The sequence below is a fragment of the Hemiscyllium ocellatum genome, chromosome 19 (genome assembly GCF_020745735.1).
Source record: "Hemiscyllium ocellatum isolate sHemOce1 chromosome 19, sHemOce1.pat.X.cur, whole genome shotgun sequence".
Classification (NCBI taxonomy): domain Eukaryota; kingdom Metazoa; phylum Chordata; class Chondrichthyes; order Orectolobiformes; family Hemiscylliidae; genus Hemiscyllium; species Hemiscyllium ocellatum.
In genome coordinates, this window is record NC_083419.1 from 19,267,416 (window position 1) to 19,290,463 (window position 23,048).

Here is a 23,048-nt window from a genome sequence, read left to right on the forward strand (position 1 = left end):
AATGTTGAACCATGAAAAGATTCTGGGGCACCGTTGGTATAATTCAATAAAGAACATGGACAAAAAAATTGATTTTTTATTTGTCATCTTTCTAATTTCAACCCCTTAGCTGCACACGATAAAATACATCAAAATGTGCAAAAAAACATCCGTGTAATTAACTTCTAAACTTAGCCAAAGTTATATTGAGTCTTTGAAAAGTCTAAATGTTTACATAAACTACTGATAAAAAACACTGCAAACTAATCTGGAGGTCGAGACATAGAACTGAAATGGCCAGCACGATATCAGGTTCAGAAATACTTGTTGCAGCATAGAAAGTGACAAACATTAGCAGTTACCGATTCACAATATGGTCAAAAGCAAATATTGAAATATAAAGCAGAACTTCTGTTCAGTAATGTGTTCAGACTTTGAAAGATTTTGAAGCCTCTAACTATTGGGTCATGGTGCTGCAGTGCAGTTACAGACTTGTTATATACTTGCAGCTAGGTTGGATTATTCAGGGAAAGGCAGAGAGCCACGGAAATTCTAAATAATTTTGCTTTGTAAGTTGATTGCATTTAAGACAATTTCTCATCTGTGCTTCAGTGCTAGAGTGATGACAAGCTAATCCTCAGTCAAGAAGATTTGATTAGCTGAAGCACAAAGTAGAAAGATAACTGACATTGATTTCCTATATTAAAATCATGCTATTAAACAAAAACATTAAAATGCCATGCTCCACAGTGTGTATGTTTTGCAGATTTTTTTGCGCAACAATATAATATTAACATGAAAAACTTATGTCTTTATCTGACCTTTAAACAGTATTCATAAGAGAGCAGATTCGCCTCTCACAGTCAGAAAGAACAGTTGCAATTTTTCCATAAGCTTCTAACTGAAAGCCACTGGGGCAGAAACCAATTTAAAACAAAACCTCTTAGATCAGGCATGACAAAAAAAAGTCACATGTAAAAGATTATTGAAGAGAACATTATGGTAAGTGAGCTATGACTATCTTACTAATGTAATTTGTCCTATTAAAACAGATGTGTTTCTGACAAATGCCCTTGCTACCCTTTTGATTGTCCTGGGTGCCCATTAAATCCCTGGACCTTGCATCACACTCACTTAACATGCTATCAAGCCATTTGTCTTGACACACTTAAGAGTAAGTAATTGTCCCTGAAAATCACCTTGTAGGAAAAGTGCATAATTCTGTAATAATGGTCATGTCTAAAGGGGTACAGCGTGAAAATAGACCCTTCAATCCAACTTGTCCATGCCAACCAGATATCCTACATTAATCTAGTCCCCTTTTGCTAGCATTTGGCCCATATTCCTCTAAACCATTCCTATTCATACACTCATTCAGATGCCTTTTAAATTATGTAATTGTACCCACCTCCACCACTTCCTCTGGCAGCTCATTTCCATACATGCACCACCCTCTGCATGAAAAAGTTGCCCCTTAGGTCCCTTTTATATCTTTCCCCTCTCACCTTAAATCTATGCCCTCTAGTTTTGGGCTCTCCCACCCTGGGGAAAAGACCTGAGCTATTCAGCCTATCCATACCCGTCATGCCCATCATGATATTATAAACATCTCTGAGGTCACCCTCAGCCTCCAACACTCGAGGGAAAACAGCCCTAGCCTATTCAGCCTCTCTTTACAGCTCAAGTCCTCCAATCCTGGCAACATCCTTGTAAATCTTTTCTGAACCCTTTCAGGTTTCACAACATCCTTTATAGCAGGGAGATCAGAATTGCATGTAATATTCCCAAAGTGGCTGCAACCTCCCAACTCCTATACTCAATGCTCTGACCAATACAGGAAAGCATACCAAATGCCTTCTTCACTATCCTGTCTACTTGCAACTGCACTTTCAAGGAACTATGAATCTGCACTCCAATGTCTCTTTGTTCAGCAACACTCCCTAGGACCTTACCATTAAGTGTATGTGTCCTGCCCTGATTTATCTTTCCAATATGTAGCAACTCACATTTATCTAAATTAAACTCCATCTGCCACTCCTCGGCCCATTGGTCCATATGATCAAGATCTCATTATACTCTGAGGTAACCTTCTTCGTTGTCTACTACACCTCCAATTTTGGTGTCATCTGCAAACTTACTAACTATACCTTCTACGTTCACTTCCAAATAATTTATATAAATGACAAAAAAGCAATGGACCCAGCACCGATCCTTGTGGCACTCCACTAGTCACCAGCCTCCAGTCTGAAACGTAACCCTCCACCACCACCCTCTGTCTTCTACCTTCGAACCAGTTCTGTATCCAAGTGGCTAATCCTTCCTGTATGCCATATGATTAACCTGCTAATCAACCAACCATGAGGAACCTTGTTCAGCACCTTACTGAAGCCCATATAGATCACAGCCACAGTTCTACCATCATCATTTTTCTTTGATAGTTTTTCAAAAAACTCAATCAGGTTGATGAGATACGATTTCCTATGCACAAAGCCATGTTTACTATCCCTAATCAGTCCTTGCTTACAGAGGGAGATTTTCCAGATGTTATTCTCCCATTATTGGTCGGTTTTCTGTTTTCTGCATGGTACTGGGTAGGTGGGGTAGGGGGTGCCAGTGTGTCTGTATGGGAAGGTATAGGACAAGCAGTGATGAAGTGGTAATGTCATTGCACTTTTAACTGCAGATGGTGAAATGTGAATTCAGTAAAATCTGGAATTAAAGGCTACACTAATGGTAACCATCTAATCACTGTCAATTGTTGTAAACAAAAAGGTCTGTTTCACTGGCATGAAGGAAATCTGCCATTTTGTTTTGTTCTTTATTGATTGGTGGGATGTGGGTGCTACAGCTTGGGTCAGCATTTACTATTTGTCCCTAATCATCCTTAAACTGAGCACTGGTTAAGTCCTTTCAGAAGGCAATTAACAGTCAACCACATTTCTGTGAGTCTGGAGTCACATTAGGACAGCAGATTTTTTTCCCAAAAGTATATTCATGAACCAGATGGGTTTTTATGATGACTGACAATGGTCATAAGGCAAAAGTGAGGACTGTAGATGCTGAAACCAGAGTTTAGATCAAAGTGGTGCTGGAAAAGCACAGCAGGTCAGGCGGCATCCTGCTGTGCTTTTCCAGCACCACTCTGTGCTGCCTGACCTGTTGTGCTTTTCAAGCACCACTCTGATCTAAACAATGGTCATATGATCACCAATAGACCAGCGTTGTTTAAATTCCATGTTTATGTTGTATTCAAATTCCCCCTCTGTCATGGTGGGATTCAAACCCAAATCCAAAGAACTTTACTCTTGGATTCTTGATTGCTAGTCCATTACTAGTCTTGACGTGGTCTGGCCCAGAAGTTTGTCCAGACCCAATATAATAAGAATGACTCTTTGCTGCCCTTTGAAATGTCTCAGCAAACAATTTTGTACAAGGACAATTAGGGATGGGCAGCAAACACGACACTCGCCAACAATGCTGACATCCCACAAATGATTAAAATGAACCAACAGGATCTTTTTCCAGCCAGCTGTACAAGTGTGTGTGAGTTCTTATACAACATTCACTTTTCTGTTGACACCCCTTACTGTGTGAACAGGGATTGCAGCTCAACTCAAAACAAAAAGGGAACAGATTGATATCTGAAATTTGAAAAAGATTCTTGCCTGACTCTTGCACTAAGAATGACAGCAAGGTCAAATCCCCTTCAAGCCTCTTTGCATCTTCCTCAAAACACACATTCCGACCAAATGTTGTGCCGTCAGTGAACTCAAACTAATATTACATTTAATCCACACAGACAAATCATTGATATGGATTGTGAACAATTGGGAGCAAGCATTGATCCTTGCAGTATCCTATTAGTCACAGCCTGCCAACCTGAGAACAACCCATTGAATCCTATTCTCTGTTTTCTTTCTGTTAATCAGTCCTCAATCTGTGCAGAAAGTTACTCTCCATTTAATATGCTGCAATTTTGTTTTCTGACTTCCTGTGAGGGATTTATTGAAAGCCACCTGAAAATTTAAATACACCACATCTGCTAGTTCCCCTTTAACTTCTTTGCCAATAACATCCTCAAAAACAATCAAATATGATTTCCCTCTCATACGTCCACATTATGGCTGTACAAGACACTGGGAAGGCCGTATTTAGAATATTGCATTCAATGCTGGTTGCCCTGCTATCGGAAGGATGTTATTAAACTGGAAAGGATGCAAAAATGATTTACAATGATGTTACCAAAACTGGAGGGTTTGAGTTATAAGGTGAGGCTGGATAGGCTAGAACTTTTTTCTCTGGAGTGTAAGAAGCTGAGGGGTGACCTTAAAGAGGTTTATAAAATCTTGAGAGGCATGGATATAGTAAATAGACAAAGTTGTTTCCCCAGGGTAGGGGAGTCCAAAACTAGAAGGCATAGGCTTCAAGTGAAAGTGAAAAGATTTAAAAGGGATCTGAGGGGCAACCTTTTCACACAGAGGGTGGAGTGTGTATGGAATGAACTGCCAGAGGAAATGATTTGATTTGATCTATTATTGTCACACGCACCTATGTACAGTAAAAGGTTTGTTTGATGTGTAGTACAGGCAGATCGTAATGTACAAAGGTCACTGGGTGATTGAACAGGGCAAGGAATACAAAGGTACAGCTGCAAAGAAGGCCTACAAAGCAAGATCAACATTAGATTTGAAATCTGAGAGGTCCATTCAGCCGTCTAATAACAGTGGGAAAGAAGCTGTTCATGAATCTGTTGAAGGGTTTGTATCATCTGCCCGACGGAAGAGTTTAGAAGAGATTCTAATCGGGGTGGGAGGGGTCTTTGATGATCTTGGCTGCCTTTCCAAGGTTTTGGAAAGTTTAGATGGAGTCAACGGATGGAAGGTTGGCTTGCATGATGTATTTGGCTGCGTTCACAACTCTCTTTGGTTTCTTACGGTCCTAGGCAGAGCAGTTAGAGTCATAGAGTCATAGAGATGTACAGCACGGGAACAGACCCTTCAGTCCAACCCATCCATGCCGACCAGATATCCCAACCCAATCTAGTCCCACCTGGGCCAGCACCCGGCTCATATCCCACCAAACCCTTCCTACTTATATACCCATCCAAATGCCTTTTAAATGTTGAATTGTACCAGCCTCCACCACTTCATCTTGCAGCTCATTCCATACATGTACCATCCTCTGCATGAAAAGGTTGCCCATTTATATCTTTCCCCTCTCACCCTAAACCTATGCCCTCTAGTTCTGGACTCTCCAACCCCAGGGAAAAGACTTTGTCTATTTATCCTATCTATGCCCCTCATAATTTTGTAAACCTCTATATGGTCACCCCTCAGCCTCAGACGCTCTAGAGAAAAAAGCCCCAGCCCATTCAGCCTCTCCCTGTAGCTCAAATCCTCCAACCCTGGCAACATCCTTGTAAATCATTTCTGAACCCTTTCAAGTTTCACAACACCTTTCCGATAGGTAGGAGACCAGAATTGCATGCAATATTCCAACAGTGGCCAAACCAATGTCCTGTACAGCTGCAACATGACCTCCCAACTCCTGTACATAATACTCTGACTGATAAAGGAAAGCATACTGAACACCTTCTTCACTATCCTATCTACCTGCGACTCCGCTTTCAAGGAGCTATGAACCTGCACTCCAAGGTTTATTTGTTCAGCAACACTCCCTAGGACCTTACCATTAAGTGTATAAGTCCTGCTAAGATTTGCTTTCCCAAAATGCAGCACCTCGCATTTATCTGAATTAAACTCCATCTGCCATGTCTCAGCCCATTGGCCCATCTGGTCCAGATCCTGTTGTAATCTGAGATAACCTTCTTCGTTGTCCACTACCCCTCCAATTTTGGTATCATCTGCAAACTTACTAACTGTATCTCTTATGCTCACATACAAGATGATGTGATGTGAGAATAAGAGGTATAGTTAGTAAGTTTGCTTGGATGTGAGCAGTTGCTGTATCAAACGGCAATGCAGTGGTAGAGGTGGCTATAATTACAACATTTAAAAGACATTTTGACAAGGACATGAATAAGGAAGGTTTAGAGGGATCTGGACCAATTGTAGACAAATGGGACTAGTTCAGTTTAAAAAACCTGGATGGCATGGACGGGTTAGAGTAAAGAGCCTGTTTCTATGCTGTATGAGTCTATTACTCTATTTGAGCGGCATGGTGGCACAGTGGTTAGCACTGTTGCCTCACAGTGCCAGAGACCCAGGTTCAATTCCCGCCTCAGGCAACTGTCTGTGTGGAGTTTGCACATTCTCCCCGTGTTTGCGTGGGTTTCCTCCGGGTGCTCCAGTTTCCTCCCACAGTCCAAAAATATGCAGGTTAGGTGAATTGGCCATGCTAAATTGCCTGTACTGTTAGGTGAAGGGGTAAATGTAGGGGAATGGGTCTAGTTGGGTTTGTCTTCAGAGGGTCAGTGTGGACTTGTTGGGCCGAAAGGCCTGTTTCCACACGTAAGTAATCTAATCTAATCTACTCTATGACTCTATGTTGTCTCGGTCTAATCAAGATCATTATTTAAAATTCTTAAAAAGCTCAGGGTCCCAGTTAGATGGCTGCTGCAGATCAGATTGGCACCAAAAGCAAACGGTTGGATTTCTTCTCTGACTGGATTCAGGATCTGTTTCCTTGCCCTGGCCTGGTGGAGGTTGGGATGCTGTGGGTTAGACCTGCCTTCAGGCAGAAACTATGAGGTTTTCTGTTATAATGAAAGCAGCTTGTTCCCCACCTCCTTCACACCCCATCCATTTCATTCTGTGGAGTTTCCCTACTGCTTTATCAGACCATTGCTTACTCAGTTAAGATTCCCTTCTATGCATAGGTCCACTTCTCAACCACAGCTGCTAAGTGCATTGTTTAAATAAATCACATATTCAGTTCATCACTTGTGCAGCAACCAACTGTTCAAGGAACAGAATCATTTCTGCTGATTTTGAACAGAAGATATGAGGTAATAGCTGAATCATAGGCCATGCAAAGTCAAGCTCTTCAGAACTGTTTCCTCAGACAATGAAAATTCCACTTTTTCCAAAGTAATTTGTAATTTGCCATAAGAAACCTAACCCCAGATCAGTACAGGTTCTGGGTCAAATATATTTAACCTTATTCAAATCACATTTACAATAAAGAAAAAGGTGTGCTTGTCCTGAACTATTAAGAGGACAACAATTGGTTCAGTAATATTGGAAAACTATGTAGAACAACAAGCTAGGCTGGTAATCTACAATCACAAGAAATTAAAACAACCAATGGAACATTAATGTCAAATCCAGTCTTTTCTAACTGTTGCTAATTCACTTAAAATGATTACCTTCCAGCCTTCCAGCTGTTTGCAAATTCATGAATGAAGATCCTCAATTGGAAGACTGAATGACTAATTACAAATCTACAGGAGTTCTTCTTCTTATAATCTCTTTGCACAATGCAAATAGCGGGCTCATCAAGTACGGAATAAATTGAATGTAAAATGTGTTTTGGGAGCAAATGTGTCACTAACCAACCTTTAATAGGATTGCATTCATATCTCCTTGTAAAATGCTGGCAAATAGGAGCAGATTGTTTGGCCCATCGAATTGGCTGTGCCATTCTATAAAATCAAAGCTGGTCTGATTGAAGCCTCAAGCCCCGACTTTCCACATCACATAAGACCCCTTTGTCAGTCAAATCCCAAATCATATAACCCACAAAAGAATAAAGAACACAAAATAAAGACTGCCCACACTAATCCTTTCGCACTGCAATTTTAAATGGCCCTAAAGTTGGGAGAGAGGCTTCTTCAAATCACACTTAAACTCCAGTGATGTAATTGAGACGCAACACAATCTCCAAGACTTTGTGGCAAGAATTCATTAATTTCACAGTTTCACTAACCCCTCACTGGAAACAAAGCCAAGGAAATCTGAAGCATTGAGGGACTTGGGGGTCCTGTTTTCTCTTAAGGTTAACATGCCAGTTCGATTGGGAGTTAGGAAGGCAAATATAATTTTAGCATTCATTTTGAGAGGGCGAGAATACAAGAGTAGAAATGTACTGCTGAGGCTATATAAGGCACTGGTAATGCCACATTTGGAATATTGTGAGCAATCTTGGGCCAGAGGGACCCAAAACATAAGGAAGGAAATGTTGGCATCAGAGGGAGTCCAGAGGAGGTTTACAAGAAGATGAAGGGCTTGTCATATGAGAAGGGGTTGATGACTGTGGGTCTGTACTCAATGGTGTTTAGAAGAATGAGGGAGGATCTGATTGAACCTCACTGCACTCTGGATAGAGATGATGTGGAGAGACTCAAACACAAGAGCATGGCCTCGGTGAAACAACAATCCTTTAGAACTGCTATAAGGAGGAATTTCTTCAGCCAGAGGGTGGTTAATCTGTGGAACTGATTGCCACAGAGGGCTATGGAAGCCAAGTCATTGAGTGTATTGAAAACAGAGATAAATATGTTCTTGATTGGTCAGGGGATCAAGGATTATGAGGAGAAGGCTGGAGAATGGGGTTGAGAAACATATCAGCAATGATTGACTGGTGGAGCAGATTCGCTGGACTGAATGGAATAATTCAACTCCTATACCTTATGGTCTTATGGAGAGAAGAGTAAAAAGGAGGATAAATTATTTAGATGTGAACATCGGAGGTATAGTTCATAAGTTTGCAGATGATATCAAAATTGGAGGGGTTGTGGGTAACAAAGAAGGTTACGTCAGAGTTCAACGGGACCTTGATCATATGGGCCAGTGGGCCAAAAAGTGGGAGAAGGAGTTTAATTTAAGGTGCTGCATTTTGGAAAAACAAATCAGGGCAGGACCTATACATTTAACAAAAAGATTAGATTAAACTTACAGTGTGGAAACAGGCCCTTCGGCCCAACAAGTCCACACCGACCCGCCGAAGCGCAACCCACCCATACCCCTACATTTACCCCTTACCTAACACTACAGGCAATTTAGCTTGGCTAATTCACCTGACCCGCACATCTTTGGACTGTGGGAGGAAACCGGAGCACCCGGAGGAAACCCACGCAGACACGGGGAGAACGTGCAAACTCCACACAGTCAGTCGCCTGAGTCGGGAATTGAACCCGGGTCTACAGGCGCTGTGAGGCAGCAGTGCTAACCACTGTGCCACCGTGCCGCCCACAAGATCTTGGAGTGTGGTTCATAGCTCCTTGAAAGTGGAGTCACGGGTAGATGGGAAATGAAGAAGGTGTTCGGTATGCTTTCCTTTATTGGTCAGAGCATTGAGTATAGAAAGTCGGGAGGTCATGTTGCAGCTGTACAGGACATTGGTTAGACCACTGTTGGAATATAGCGTGTCATTCTGCTCTCCCTGCTATCGGAATGATGATGTGAAACTTGAAAGGGTTCAGAAGAGATTTACAAGGATGTTGCCAGGGCTGGAGGATTTGAGCTGCAGGAAGAGGTTGAATAGGCTGGGGGTGTTTACCCTGATGCATCAGAGGCTGAGGGATGACTTCATAGAGGTTTATAAAATCATGAGGGGCACGGATAGGACAAATAGACAAGATTTTTTTCCCCGGGGTGGGTGAGTCCAAAGCTAGAAAGCATAGGTTTAGGGTGAGAGGGGAAAGATATAAAAGAGACCTAAGGGGCAACTTGTTTACACTTGATTCCTGATGAAGGGCTTTTGCCCGAAACATTAGTTTTCCTGCTCCTCAGATGCTGCCTGACCTGCTGTGCTTTTCCAGCATTACTCTAATCTAGACTCTGGTTTCCAACATCTGCAGTGCTCACTTTTGCCTTATTCACACAGAGGGTGGTACGTGTGTGGAATGAGCTGCCAGAGGAAGTGGTGAAAGCTGGTACAATTACAGCATTTAAAAGGCATCTGGATGGTATATGAATAGGAAGGGTTTAGAGGGGTATGGACCAAGTGCTGGCAAATGGGACTAGATTAGTTTAGGATAAGTTGGATAAGTTGGACCAAAGGGTCTGTTTCCATGCTGTACATCTCTATGACTCTATGATTCTATGACCTGAAGAGGTCCAGAAAGCAAAGTCTTTTTAATTTTCTCAGTGAGTTTATGGAAGAGATCCATTTATTTTTAAAATAAATTCAAAGTTGGTATAGTCCTACAACCAACTAACTCCACATCAGTGCATCCTGTCAAATTGTAGAACAATACAATGTTACCACTGCAGACTTTGTAATTAACATATTTCTAAATTAACAATGTTATAATAATTTCTCTTTCTTGATTTTAACTTGGAGCGAGTGCAGAGTTGGTGGGGTGAGTGATGGAACAGTGTCAGTGTAACTGATGTGTCTCAGTAACTGGAGGAGGCCAGACTGATTCCATTGCATGGAACATATCTCCTATTTTTTAACTCTCTTCACACTCCATTTTATCTGACAATACTCCCATGAATGTCTTGGGATATTTCACGACATTAAAAGGAGATAGTTACATAGTTGGAGTTATTTATTGGAGAAGCCACTGAAGATATGTTTTCCTGTTTTATTTCTAATGTAATAATTAATGGGGTGTATGGGTCATTGGCTGGGACAGCAGTTGTTGTCCACCCCTTAAGAAAGTGGCAGTGAGTCACCTTCTTGAACCACTACAGTGTATGTAGTGTAGGAAGATCTACAGCACTGTTAGGGAGAAAGCTAAAGGACTTTGACTGAATGACAGTGAAGGATATATTTAATTGTCAGGATGGCATGTGGGGAAATGGTGTGTTCTGAACATTCTAGGAGCTACTGGGCTCTGGTGTAGGTGTTGCTGCTACAATGCAGGGATGAGTAGATGTTTCTACATGCTTTAAACAATATAAAAGAAACTGTAGGGAAGTGCCTTGTTATTTGTCCTACCTTCAGTTTCTTGGCTGAGGGTTTCCTGGCTGCTGCTGTAGTAAGAAAGCACTGGTGTGATGGAGAGTGAGGCTGGACAGGAGGCAGGGGCTGATTGGTCCTTCTGAGAAACAAAGGGCTTGAAAGGAGGCGGCTTAAAGTCCTTACACATGTACTGGGGTCGATGGCAAGGCAGTGGGCCATCTTGAGGAAAGGGCACTGACCATCCAGAGAGACCAATCGCTAATTGTCCCGCAATGTCGAAACCTGGAAAAGAGACACAACCTTGTGAGTTTGAAGGGAATCATTAACTTCAATTAAAGAAACACTGTTAATTGACATTGCATTGTTTCGATCATAACATAGGATTGTTCGCCTTGCCAGATTAACCTCCATATTATTCTAGCTTGATTGGATTTACATGACAGGATTTAATATCCAGTGATGAATATGGTGACAGCATTGTTTTACACGACCATTCGACTGAATTATAGTAGATGACAACAAATTAACACAGCCTGTTTCTTTCACAGAGTCTCATTCAAGTTGATTAGATGTGATAACTTTCATGGATCTCATTCTTATTTTATTCAGCTAACTTGGATGCACCCATGCATAATGGACAAATTTAATTACATTTTAATCTTCTCAACCTCACTCCTATCATCATTATTTTACTATAATGAGCAGGTCAAGCTTTATCTTAAGCTGGTGGTATGTGGTGTCTTAGCAAATTGTGCCTTATTTAGCTATGGACCACCTTTTGGCCTTTGCATTATCACTCAAATAAAAGCAAAATAATGCGATGCCAGAAATCTGAAAGATAACCAAGAAGTGCTGGAGAAACTCAGCAGATCTGACAGCATCACCCTCCATCTTATGAATTTCCAAATTGTCTTCATTGGTATTAAGTACATGAATCAACTTTCCTTTCTCTTACAGAGTCATTCTGTGGCTAAAATGCTAAAATAAGACATGATGGGGTATTGAGACAATTTAAACCCACATTGAAATATTCCAACATGTGAGTCCCCAATAAATCCCGATAGATCCCAATAGATTCCAACATAGGTTATTTAAACCTTTAGCTCCCTGTCAGGGGCAGAAACTGAGGCAGGGGTTCGTTCTAAGTATAACAGTTGTATGGTTCCAGAAGTTGATTATGGGTGTTTGAGCAATGTGGGCAATGGCAAGTATTTGGGAAATCAATTCTCAACATCAATATGGAGCCCAAATGCATAATTAATGGGGTTAGCAGCAAACGATTGTGTGGGAACAATTGCCAAGGACCAAGGTCCATAAAACTCCCTGAAAATAACATGCAGTGAAAATACAGGAACATTCAGGCCTATCATTTACACTGTCTTTCTTAATTTAGGGTAAAATGGTCAAATGAAGAAAGCAATGTGAACTGTTATGAATTCAGCCCAAAAGCAGGCTATATAGCTTGGTTACCATGGAGACTAGTGTCCCAGTTCATGTGCTATCGAAATACACAATGCCAGTTTTGACACCTGAAAAACATAGAAGCTGATGTTCTTATGATGGCAGAAGTTCTGTCTCAAATACTTTGAAAAAGAATAGAGAGAAAGGGAGTATTAGAGAACAGCAGCCATTGCTGGAAAGGAAAAGGCTATCTTCTCTGTTAACTACCAGGCAGAATACCAGAGAAAGCGTGTCCATTGACAAGAAGAAATCCACAGCAATTTCGGGGCATTCAGGAGAAGCTGGGAGAGGAAATCACTCAAGTGAGACTTACTGCTGACATTCGGTTTAGGAGTGCTCAGAGGACTGAGGGAGAGAACCTTTGACAATTTGCCTGTACACTTCCATGGAACAGGGAGATAGGAACCTGTCAAAAGCTGGGAATCACATTAGACTGTTTTCCGAAACTCTGTGTAAAGTATGTTATTCAGTACATATGTGGCGTGGGTTATTGGTGACATTGAGATGCTAATAAGGGTTCTGTTTTCTGTAGTTGGCTGTATTAGACAACATTGCTTTTAGTCTGAACAGCTGGAGAAACCCAGCAGGTCTGGCAGCATCGGTGGAGTGAAAGCAGAGGTAACGTTTCGGGTTCAGTGACCCTTCCTCAGAACTGGTTGCTTTTAATTTGTTACAGGTAAATGCCTTAGAGCTTGGAATTTTTGTCTGCTTTCCTTTCAGTTGGTCACTAAAAATTCAAATACTTTTTAAAAGTTATTGATCTCTTTGGGGACTGTAACAGGAGCTCATGCCACTGGTATGTATGACAATTCTCCCATTTAAAGCTTGTGGATGGAGGTTGACTGGGAATTCCACATTGCCTGCAGATCCCTGTGGCAAGGGAGAGAGGTGTCAGTTTAGCCAGCTTTGGAATGGTAAGTTGGAGGTGCCAGTGGCAACTGGAGGCTTAATGTTGGATCTGCATCCCTGACTGCTACAAACATGGACTTCACCACATCAGAGTCCTACTTCAGAAGTCATTTTGCGTTGTAAATTTAATAAGCTGCCTCCATTTCAAAAAGCCTCCTCCTACTCTTAGCTGCCAATGCAGACTAATGGTTCTATCAACCTGGAAGCTCTCTGATTGGCCCTCCTGCTTTGACAGCCCACCCACCATCCCTAATTGGATATCAAGGCTGCCTTCTAATGAGCAATTGGTCATTCGAGGGCTTGAGGTTGTTGAAGGTCAGTCATCTCAACTCCAAGACATCTCTGCAGGAATTCCTCAGGCTAGTGTCCTATGCTCAGCCATCTTGAACTGCCTCATCAATGACCTTCCCTCCATCATAAGGTCAGAGGTGGGGATGTTCACCAATGATTATACAACGTTCAGCACCATTCCTTCATCCTCAGATACTGAAGCAGTCCATGTTCAAATGCAGCAAGACATAGAGAAAAACAAGGCTTGGGCTGACAAGTGGCAAGTAACAAACATGACATACAAGTGCCAAACAATACCATCAACAACCTAACCCTTGGACAGTCAGTGGTGTCACCATCGCTGAATTGCCTACTATCAACATCCTAGGAGTCACCATTGATCAGAAACTGAACTGGAACAGACATACAAAATCTGTGGCTACAAAGAACATTTCAGAGGCTAGGATTCATGTAGTGAGTAACATCTTCTGACTCTCCAAAACCTGTCCACAATCTACAAGGCACAAGTCAGGTGTGTTATGGAATACTCCCCACTTGTCTGGATGGGTGCAACTCCAACAACACTCAAGAAGATTGACACCATCCAAGACGAAGCAACCTGCTTGATTGGCAGCACATCCATTCCCTCCCTCCACCACCATTACACAGGAACAGTAGCATGTACCATTGACAAGATGCACAGCAGAAATTCTTCAAGACCGCTTAGACAGCACCTTCCAAGTCCACGACTATTACAATCCAGAAGGGCAAACATACAAAAGCACACCAAAACCTGCAAGTTCCACTCTAAGCCATTCACCATCCTGACTTTGGAAAAATATCACTGTTCACTAGGTGTTGTTGGGTCCTGCAAATCTCTCCCGAACAACATTGTGATTGTCCCTACAACAAATAGACTGAAGCAGTTTAAGAAGGCAGTTCACCACCCCTTCCTCACAAGCAATTAGATTGGCAATAAATGTTTCTCTAGATCTCTCTCTCGATTCTTTCATCTGTCAATTTTACTCTCTATTTCTTAAAACGGCAATAAAGCACTGTTTTCATTGACCATACCCTTTCCCTGTTTAAGTAGCCCAAACTCCTGTCCAATCTCTGTATGTGACAATTATAAGACAACTCCAACCTATCTCCATGTTTATTTGTGGTATCACGTTAAAATTATCAAATAGATGTATATTTTTAAAGTCTGGTTGAAGATTTGTAGCTTGGGTGTCCGTTGTTGTGGTTCTGTTCGCCGAGCTGGAAGTTTTTGCTGCAAACGTTTCGTTCCCTGGCAGGGAACGAAACGTTTGCAGCAAAAACTTCCAGCTCGGCGAACAGAACCACAACAGATGTATATTTCTTTCAATCGACAGTATTTTGTTTCACTATTGTCTGCTTAAAGAAAGTTAGCTGTCTAACGTGAGCAATTAAACCGAGAGTAGGGAAGAAGAGTTCAAAATCCAGCAGAAGGAGTAGAAATTTAAAAATTCCTACAGGATAATAAATTTGTGGAACAGATTCTCCCAATGGAAAATTAAATCAAGGTGCACATGTTTTAAAAATAGTTTTTATTGGTCTTCATCCTGGCAAGGAGAGCCCATCCCTAATTTCAACAACTACGTATGAATTCATCTATATATCTGCCTTTCAAGCAATGTACGCTAGATTCTAACTTTCACTTTGACCTTTTCTAAATAAATTTATTGTGCAACCTCCAGATTTTTTTACCAATTACATTAAAACTGTTGTCCCTGTATACAACACCCTCTGCTACCAAAATCTGTTGCCCCTTATTAATGTAATCATCATTATTAATTCTTGTGAATGCTACAATTAAAACTCAAGCTCAAAGACGACCAACCCCAGTCTCTCCACAAAACTGAAGTATCTCTTCCTGGTCCAATTCTAGTAATTTTCCTCCTGACATCCTTCCTGAACTGTGTTATTTAAGTTGAACAAAATGCTCTACTAGCTGCCAACACTAGGTGCATCAGGGAATCACAGACCCAGATCCAGAGAGATAGTGGATTGGGGGACATTGGGTGGAGGGTTTTGACTGAAGGGATTTGCCAGCAAGGGGGTGGCTCTCAGCAGTGCCCCACATCTCTCCTCCCAATCTCCACTCCACATTCTAATGCCAGGTCCTGCAAGCCTGATAAGGAACTCCCCACCTACTGGACAGCCTTCAAAATATTTTAAGATGATAGCCTAGTCTCTAACTTTTTCTTATTTTAAAGGTAAGTGTAAGGCATTGCATTCCATATGCAATTCAATTGGTCAAAGTACTCCAATTTAAGCAAAAAACACTTTATTTTTGCACTACAGTTAAAATACAGACAAAATAAAAATAAAAGAATTGGCTTAACTGTAATTCTATGGAAATGCTTAACAATAAATATATATACACCTGCAACTAATTAACTATTCTAATATAGTAACATCCCATGAACACACTCCCATGAACACACCCTTGGCAAAGGCAAATTCAGTAAAATAAATTGTCGCACAAGCAATTCCACCAGCTGGAAGAGAACCCCAGCTTTTAGCTGTAATAGAGAGAGGAATAAGAGCTTCCACATCCAGCTTCCAGATCCCAACAACTGCAGAAAGTTAAACCTAAAAATCCCAGTTCTGTGGGAACTTGACACCACTCATTCAGGCTGCTTCTATTGTTCAATCTTTAAAAGAAAACAAGACCTCACAAGCTGTTCACTTTATTGGCTTTGAGCAGGTTGCTCAATACCTTCGTCTCAACCTTTCTTTATACAAAAAAGGTCAAAATACAATTCTTAAAGCCATAGTATTATCACAGGCATTCCCATATATCTGCAGCCCTTATCCTTTCTGGTGGTATAATTTCAAAGGTTGGACACCACCATTTCCCATCAACGAACACAAGGTTAGACTTGAGATTTAAAAGACAAACATAGTAAGTATTCCATGGTAGATTTAAGAGCAGTAACCTGGTGCAGTTTTCTTAATGTCACATGATTTCCTTCTGAGCTGTAATCATTCTACGTCACTAACACAACTGAAAATTGAATTATTATGATAAAAATATTTTCAACTGGTGTTTAGTCAGCCATCTGTGAGTGACCTAATATTAAATCATCCAAAATGAATTTCTAAAATTGCCCAGAATCATTTTCTAGTTTCATTGGATTACAGTTGTTACTTTCTGTGTAGACTTATTGATTTGTATTGTGATGAAGGGTCATTACATATTTTTATCTTTATTTGGAAACTTTATTTGTTTATTCTGGTGATCAGTCACTGAACATGTTTATAGGAGACTGCGTACTCTTACCAAAGCAATATCAAATTTTCTTATTCAAAAGTAGAAAGTACGCATACTGTGTTACACAAATAGCAACCATTTGAAAAGGCCTTGTTGCAATTATTAGAAATAAAAACTTAAACCCATTGTACTCTCAGCAACAAGATACTCAAACCTCAGTCAAAGTATGACTCTGATTCCAAATTAAACTTCCTTCTTCAGCTTTAATTTTGATTTCTATTTCAACATTGTGTGGGCTAAGAGTAGAATGGATTAGTTTCATTTTTGCATTCTAAGACTGATACTGGAATGTGGAAATTTGTTTACCTGCATTTAAATCAGACTGATCGAAACCTTTGAGGTGAATAGTTCAGTGCTTTAGAAAACAAAAAGTACAAGAGAGGAAAAATATTGCTGTTCTCTAGCAACAAGGTATCCTATGACACAGGGACACATAAAGAGACATTTGTTCTACTGGAATGGCAGAACAATCCAGAAGGACAGGGAATGTGCAAGTTTCCTACAGATAGAAACAGATCATTCAGGGAGAAAGGGCGTCCAGGATTAATAGTCCCCAAGATGATCAGAGAGAAGTTCTGGGTGGTTTAATGTCAGTGGGAGAAAGTTCCAGAAACAGAAAGCCATGGAAGAGGAGTTTATAAAATTTGTGTTAAGCAATAAATGAGCTGTGTTAGCAAGTTGATTAATAATTTCATGAAAGTAAAATAACCGAAGAAGATAACATTGAGTAAATACAGATATTTGCCAGAAAAAAATTTCCACACTAGCTGAAGAAGGAAGTTTAATTTGGAATCAGAGTCATACTTGGACTGAGGTTTGAGTATCTTGTTGCTGAGAGTACAATGGGTTTAAGTTTTTATTTCTAATCATTGCAATAAGGCCTTTTCAAATGGTTGCTATTTGTGTAACACAGTATGCGTACTTTCTACTTTTGAATAAGAAAATTTGATATTGCTTTGGTAAGAGTACGCAGTCTCCTACGAACATGTTCAGTGACTGATCACCAGAATAAACAAATAGAAAAAATATGAATCTTATGAGTTCTCAAGCCAGGTCTCATTCTGGGATCTCTCTTGTATAGTATTATCATCAAATACTTAGAAGATTTTAAAGCAATACTTTAATGTCCAGGCATTCAAAGAAATCTTTCGATTTTACAACTTCCTAGAAGGTACTCAAAAATGTGGAACTAGCATAAACTCACACGAGTGATTATTTTAATCAGAGGGTGTGGTTAGCTCTGAATGCAATGTTTTTTTGGAGCTTGCTTTGTGTTAGATGTAATTTGAGATTGAAATTTTTCTACTGGTCAATTTTCAGCAAATTATGCTGAGAAAGATGGTCTTCCTGTTGTGCGTCAATTCCTGCAGATTTAGAAATCTAAGTCCAAGTGGGACAGCACAGTCATGGTATTGTATATATTGCAAATTCAGTTCCCTTGAATAAAATAATAATAACAACAAATATTGACCAGCTGCTTTCATTCCCAATCTGGTCTGCAGTTTGATCCTGGTGACCCCATTGCACACTTAAATGGAATCTCATAGATTAGATCTTCATAGAGTCATACAGCATGGAAACAGACCCTTTGGTCCATCTTACCCACGCCAACCATGTTCCCAAATTAAACTAGTCCCACTTGCCTGTGTTTAGCCCATATGTCTCCAAACCGCTCCTATTAATGAACAATGATCTCATTCAACGTAACAGCACTGGCAAAGCAAACATTTACCACACTTTTAGAAGAGACCATCACACAAACCCCAACCACCATCAATCACATTACCAACAAAAACATCATGAAGCTAGTGGACCTGTGCCTCACCGCCCACTTCACCTTCAACAAAATAATCTACAAACAAACCAACGGCACACCCATGAGATCTCCGCTATCAAGATTCATAGCAGAAGCGGTAATGCAAAGACTAGAACAAACAGCCCTACCAACCATCAAACCAAAAATCTGGGTCCGCTATGTAGATGACACCTTTGTCATCACAAAACGAAACAAGATAGAAGAGACATTTAACACCATCAACAACACCCTCACAGTCATAAAGTTCACCAAGGAGGAAGAAATCGACACAAACTCGCATTCCTGGATGTCACAGTCGAAAGAAAGAACTACAAACCTGCATATACAGAAAACCAACAAACACTGACCAAATACTTAACTATACCAGCAACCATCCCAACACACACAAACAAAGCTGTATCAGAACACTATTCCAATGAGCCACCACACACTGCAGCACAGACGAACTTCGGAAAACAGAGGAGAACCACCTATATGACGTATTCAAGAAGAAGGATACTCAAAAAATACAGTCCGCAGATTCCTCAAGAACAAACCACAACAAGCAGACCAAACACAGCCAGAAACCCTAACCACTTTACCATACATCAAAGAAGTTTCAGAAATGACAGCCAGACTACTAAGACCCCTCGGAATCCTGTAGCACACAAACCCACCAACACTCTCAAACAAAAACTAACAAACTTAAAAGACCCAGTACAACCCATGGACAAAACCAACGTCATCTACAAAATTCCCCCATGCAAGGACTGCCACAAACACTACGTAGGACAAACAGGAAGAAAGTTAGCCACCAGGATACATGAACACCAGCTAGCCACAAAAAGACACAATCCCCTCTCCCTCATAGCCCTACGCATGGACGAAAAAAACCACCATTTCGACTGGGACAACACATTCTGGAACAGGCTGCGCAAAGACATGCCAGAGAACTCCTAGAGGCCTGACACTCCAACCACAACGCCATAAACAAACACATAGATCTAGATACCAACTATCAACCCCTCAGAAAATGAACAGGAAATGACATCACCACAAACCCCAGGAACCCCATCCAGGAGAAAGATATAAATAGAAAACAGGAGACCACACCTTTGTTTCACTTGGAGGTCACCACTGATGATACCTAGCCAGGTAATGAAAAGTCTGGATATCAAACCTACAGCTCAGCGAGCAAACCTACACCCTAAACTTATCTAAATGTATTTTATTGTTGTAACTGTACCAGCATCCCCACCACTTCCTCTAGCAGTTCGTTCCACACATGGACCACTCTCTATTTTACAACACTAGCAAAGGCACAATCTTTAATTGTTTAAGTTCTGCCCCTTGTTTGTTTTATCAATACCTTGCATTTATCCAAATTTAATTCTATCTGCCACTCCTCAGCCCATTGACCCAATCGATCAAGATGCCTTTGTAATCTTAGAATACCTTCTTCACTGTCCACTATACCAGTAATTTTAGCGTCATCTACAAAGTTGCTGACTACGACTCCTACATTCTCATCTGAATCATTTATTTAAATGACAAACAAAAGCAGACCCAGCACTGATCCCTGTGGAGCACTGCTGGTAACAGGCCTCCAGTCTGAAAAACAACTTCGACCACCACTCTCTGTCTCCTGCCATTAAACCAATTGGCAAGCTCACACTGAATTCCCCCATGATCTAACTTTACTAATTAGTCGACCATGCAGAACCTTGTCAAAGGCTTCACTAAAGTCCAGGTAAATAATCTCTACCGCTCTGAGCTCACCAGTCTTTTTGGTTACTTCCTCAAAAACACTCAATCACGTATGTGAGACACCATTTCCCTTGCCCAAAACTATGCTGGCTATTCTTAATCATTCCTTGTCTCTTCAAAAACTCTATCTTTCAGAATTACCTTCAACAACTTACCGTAGGTCAGACTCACAGGTCTGTAATTCCCAGGCTTCTCCTTCAACAAAGGCACAAATCTTAGCCCGTCAGATCCCAATTTCACCCTCAAGGTGATACATTGAGCTTCCCTGTCAACTTTGTTCATTGCAGATTTTCAAACCAGCAAAATTCATTATCTCAAACATTGGAAGATGATCCCTATTCAATGCATCATTAAAATATAATACCATGGTGTGCCTTTAATTTGATACTCGTAACCAAGTGACGCAGTATTGCATTTCTTGATTAGCAGTGAAATCTATCTACAGAACATGGCTCGAGTTTGTCATTTCTATTTGTGAACCCTTTGCATAAAATAAATTCAAAAAGAAAGAACTCCAAATGCTGGAAACATGAACCAAAAACAGAAATAGCTGGAGAAACTCAGCAGGTCTGATAGCATCTGTGCTGAGAAAGCGGAGTCAATCTTTCAAGTCCAGTGACCCCTGTTCTGGAGAAGGGTCATCAAGACAAACTAGACATCTCTGTTCCCATTGTGAAAATATATAACTGAGATTTCACTTCTGTCTTGTGTGCATTTGTCTCAATTAATATGCAATTAACATGAGTTTTTACATCCAACATTAACATCAAGATGTGCCACATTGTCCAGAAAATACTGGAAATCCTCAGCAGGTCCAACAGCATCTGTGAAGGCAGCAACAGAGTTAATGTTTCAGTCCGAGGATTTGTTGTGAGAATGCAGGAGAGTCTGGTGAAAAAAATTCTTGACCTGTAACATTAACTCTGTTTCTGTCTCCAAAAGGTGCTGCCCAACCTGCTGAGTTTCTCCATTATTTTCTGTTTACATTTGAGATTTCCAGCATCACTTTTATCTTGTTTTTGTAAACCTTATTATGCCCTGCTTTAGGGACTAAATAAATATCTGTCTGAAGTCTCCTTCTCAATGCCCTGCAATGTTCATTTTGAATAATTACATTCTCTCACTCGGCTCAGCACTGTCTCTCTGGATACACAGACCTTCCTGGATATAACGCTTGTGTTGATATCTCACTGTTGTTTGTGCAAACGTGCTGTTTGGAAATCGCTCGTCACATCTCCTATGCTGCCCTTTCAAAGTATTTCATCAGCTCTGAAGCACTTTGGGTCAACTTGAGTTACTGAAAGGCACTACTGAAATGCAAACAATTTCCCTTATTTCCACTTAAAAATCCCATTACTTAAAAAATACAAGTAACATTCTTTTAAAGGATGGAAACAGGCCAAGGAAAGTTGTGCTGTTAATATAATTAATCACCCAATTGTTTTCTACAGGATGCGCTATTCTAGAAATTGGGTCAGGTATTGAGCAAAGAGGAAGATGGGAAAAGATGATTTAATCATTCAGTAAATGTATACTGAATAAATATTTTCTGTAACCTCTTTATTAACTAAACACATTTGGTGAAAAAGGTATTTTTTTAAACCTGTTTGGACATATCTCAGAGTCAAATAGGACTGACCGTGGAAGAGGGAGATACCTCTTATGAACTTGTCAAAAAGACTTTTAAAGATATTTACAATTTAATTTTGTACCTGAGAGTAGATTGTTCCTCCTCTCTTGTTATTGTCATGCTTTTTCCTCTCTTTGCAACCCAAGGCAGCTGTATTGATCTTTGGGGTATAATGATCCCCGGACTAGATTAGATTAGATTAGTTACAGTGTGGAAACAGGCCCTTCGGCCCAACAAGTCCACACCGACCCTCTAGGAGAAAGTGAGGACTGCAGATGCTGGAGATCAGAGTTGAAAAAGTGTTGCTGGAAAAGCGCAGCAGGTCAGGCAGCATCCAAGGAACAGGCGAATCGACGTTCCGGGCATAAGTCCTTCCTGCTCCTTGGATGCTGCCTGACCTGCTGCACTTTTCCAGCAACACATTTTTCACATCGACCCTCTGAAGAGCAACCCACCCAGACTCATTCCCCTATATTTTCCCCTTCACTTAACACTACTGGCAATTTAGCATGGCCAAGTCACCTGACCTGCACATTTTTTGGACTGTGGGAGGAAACCAGAGCCTCCAGAGGAAATCCACGCAGATACGGGGAGAATGTGCAAATTCCACACAGACCGTTGCCTGAGGCGGGAATTGAACCCGGGTCTCTGGTGCTGTGAGGCAGCAGTGCTAACCACTGTGCCACTGTGACTAAAGGGTTAAAGTTTGAGAACAAGATACAAGATAGGCTTTATATTCATAATACTATAATATGTAAGAATAGAAGTAGGCCATTCAGCCCATCAAGTCTGCTTTGCCATTAAATAAGATCATGGTTGATCTGGTAATCCTTAACTCCACTTTCCTACCTTTTCCCTCAACCCTTGATTCTCTTCCTGATTAAAAATCTGTCTATCTCAGCCCTCAGCATATTTAATGTCCCAACCTCGACAACCCTTTGTGGTAAAAAAATTCCACAGATTCACTCTCTGTTGGGAGAAAAGATTCCCTTGAGTTTACAAAATTAATGCATGACGGAATTGAGAAGTTGAAGATGGTGAAAGGAGTTAATAGGACACGGAGGGAACATAGTCCTTCTGGTCTTTGGTCTGCTTTCGAAGTTCAAAGGAAGTAGTGAAACTTT

General features: G+C 40.8%; 1 protein-coding gene across 1 annotated transcript in view; it reads right to left on the reverse strand.

The window, feature by feature from the left end:
• Positions 1–23,048, reverse strand: part of LOC132825045 (anoctamin-4) — a 180,132-nt gene that overhangs the window by 145,808 nt on the left and 11,276 nt on the right. Inside the window, exon 4 of the mRNA XM_060840051.1 lies at positions 10,828–11,073. Within this exon, the coding sequence (XP_060696034.1) occupies positions 10,828–11,073 (246 nt within the window). The remainder of the gene's footprint in view (positions 1–10,827; positions 11,074–23,048) is intronic.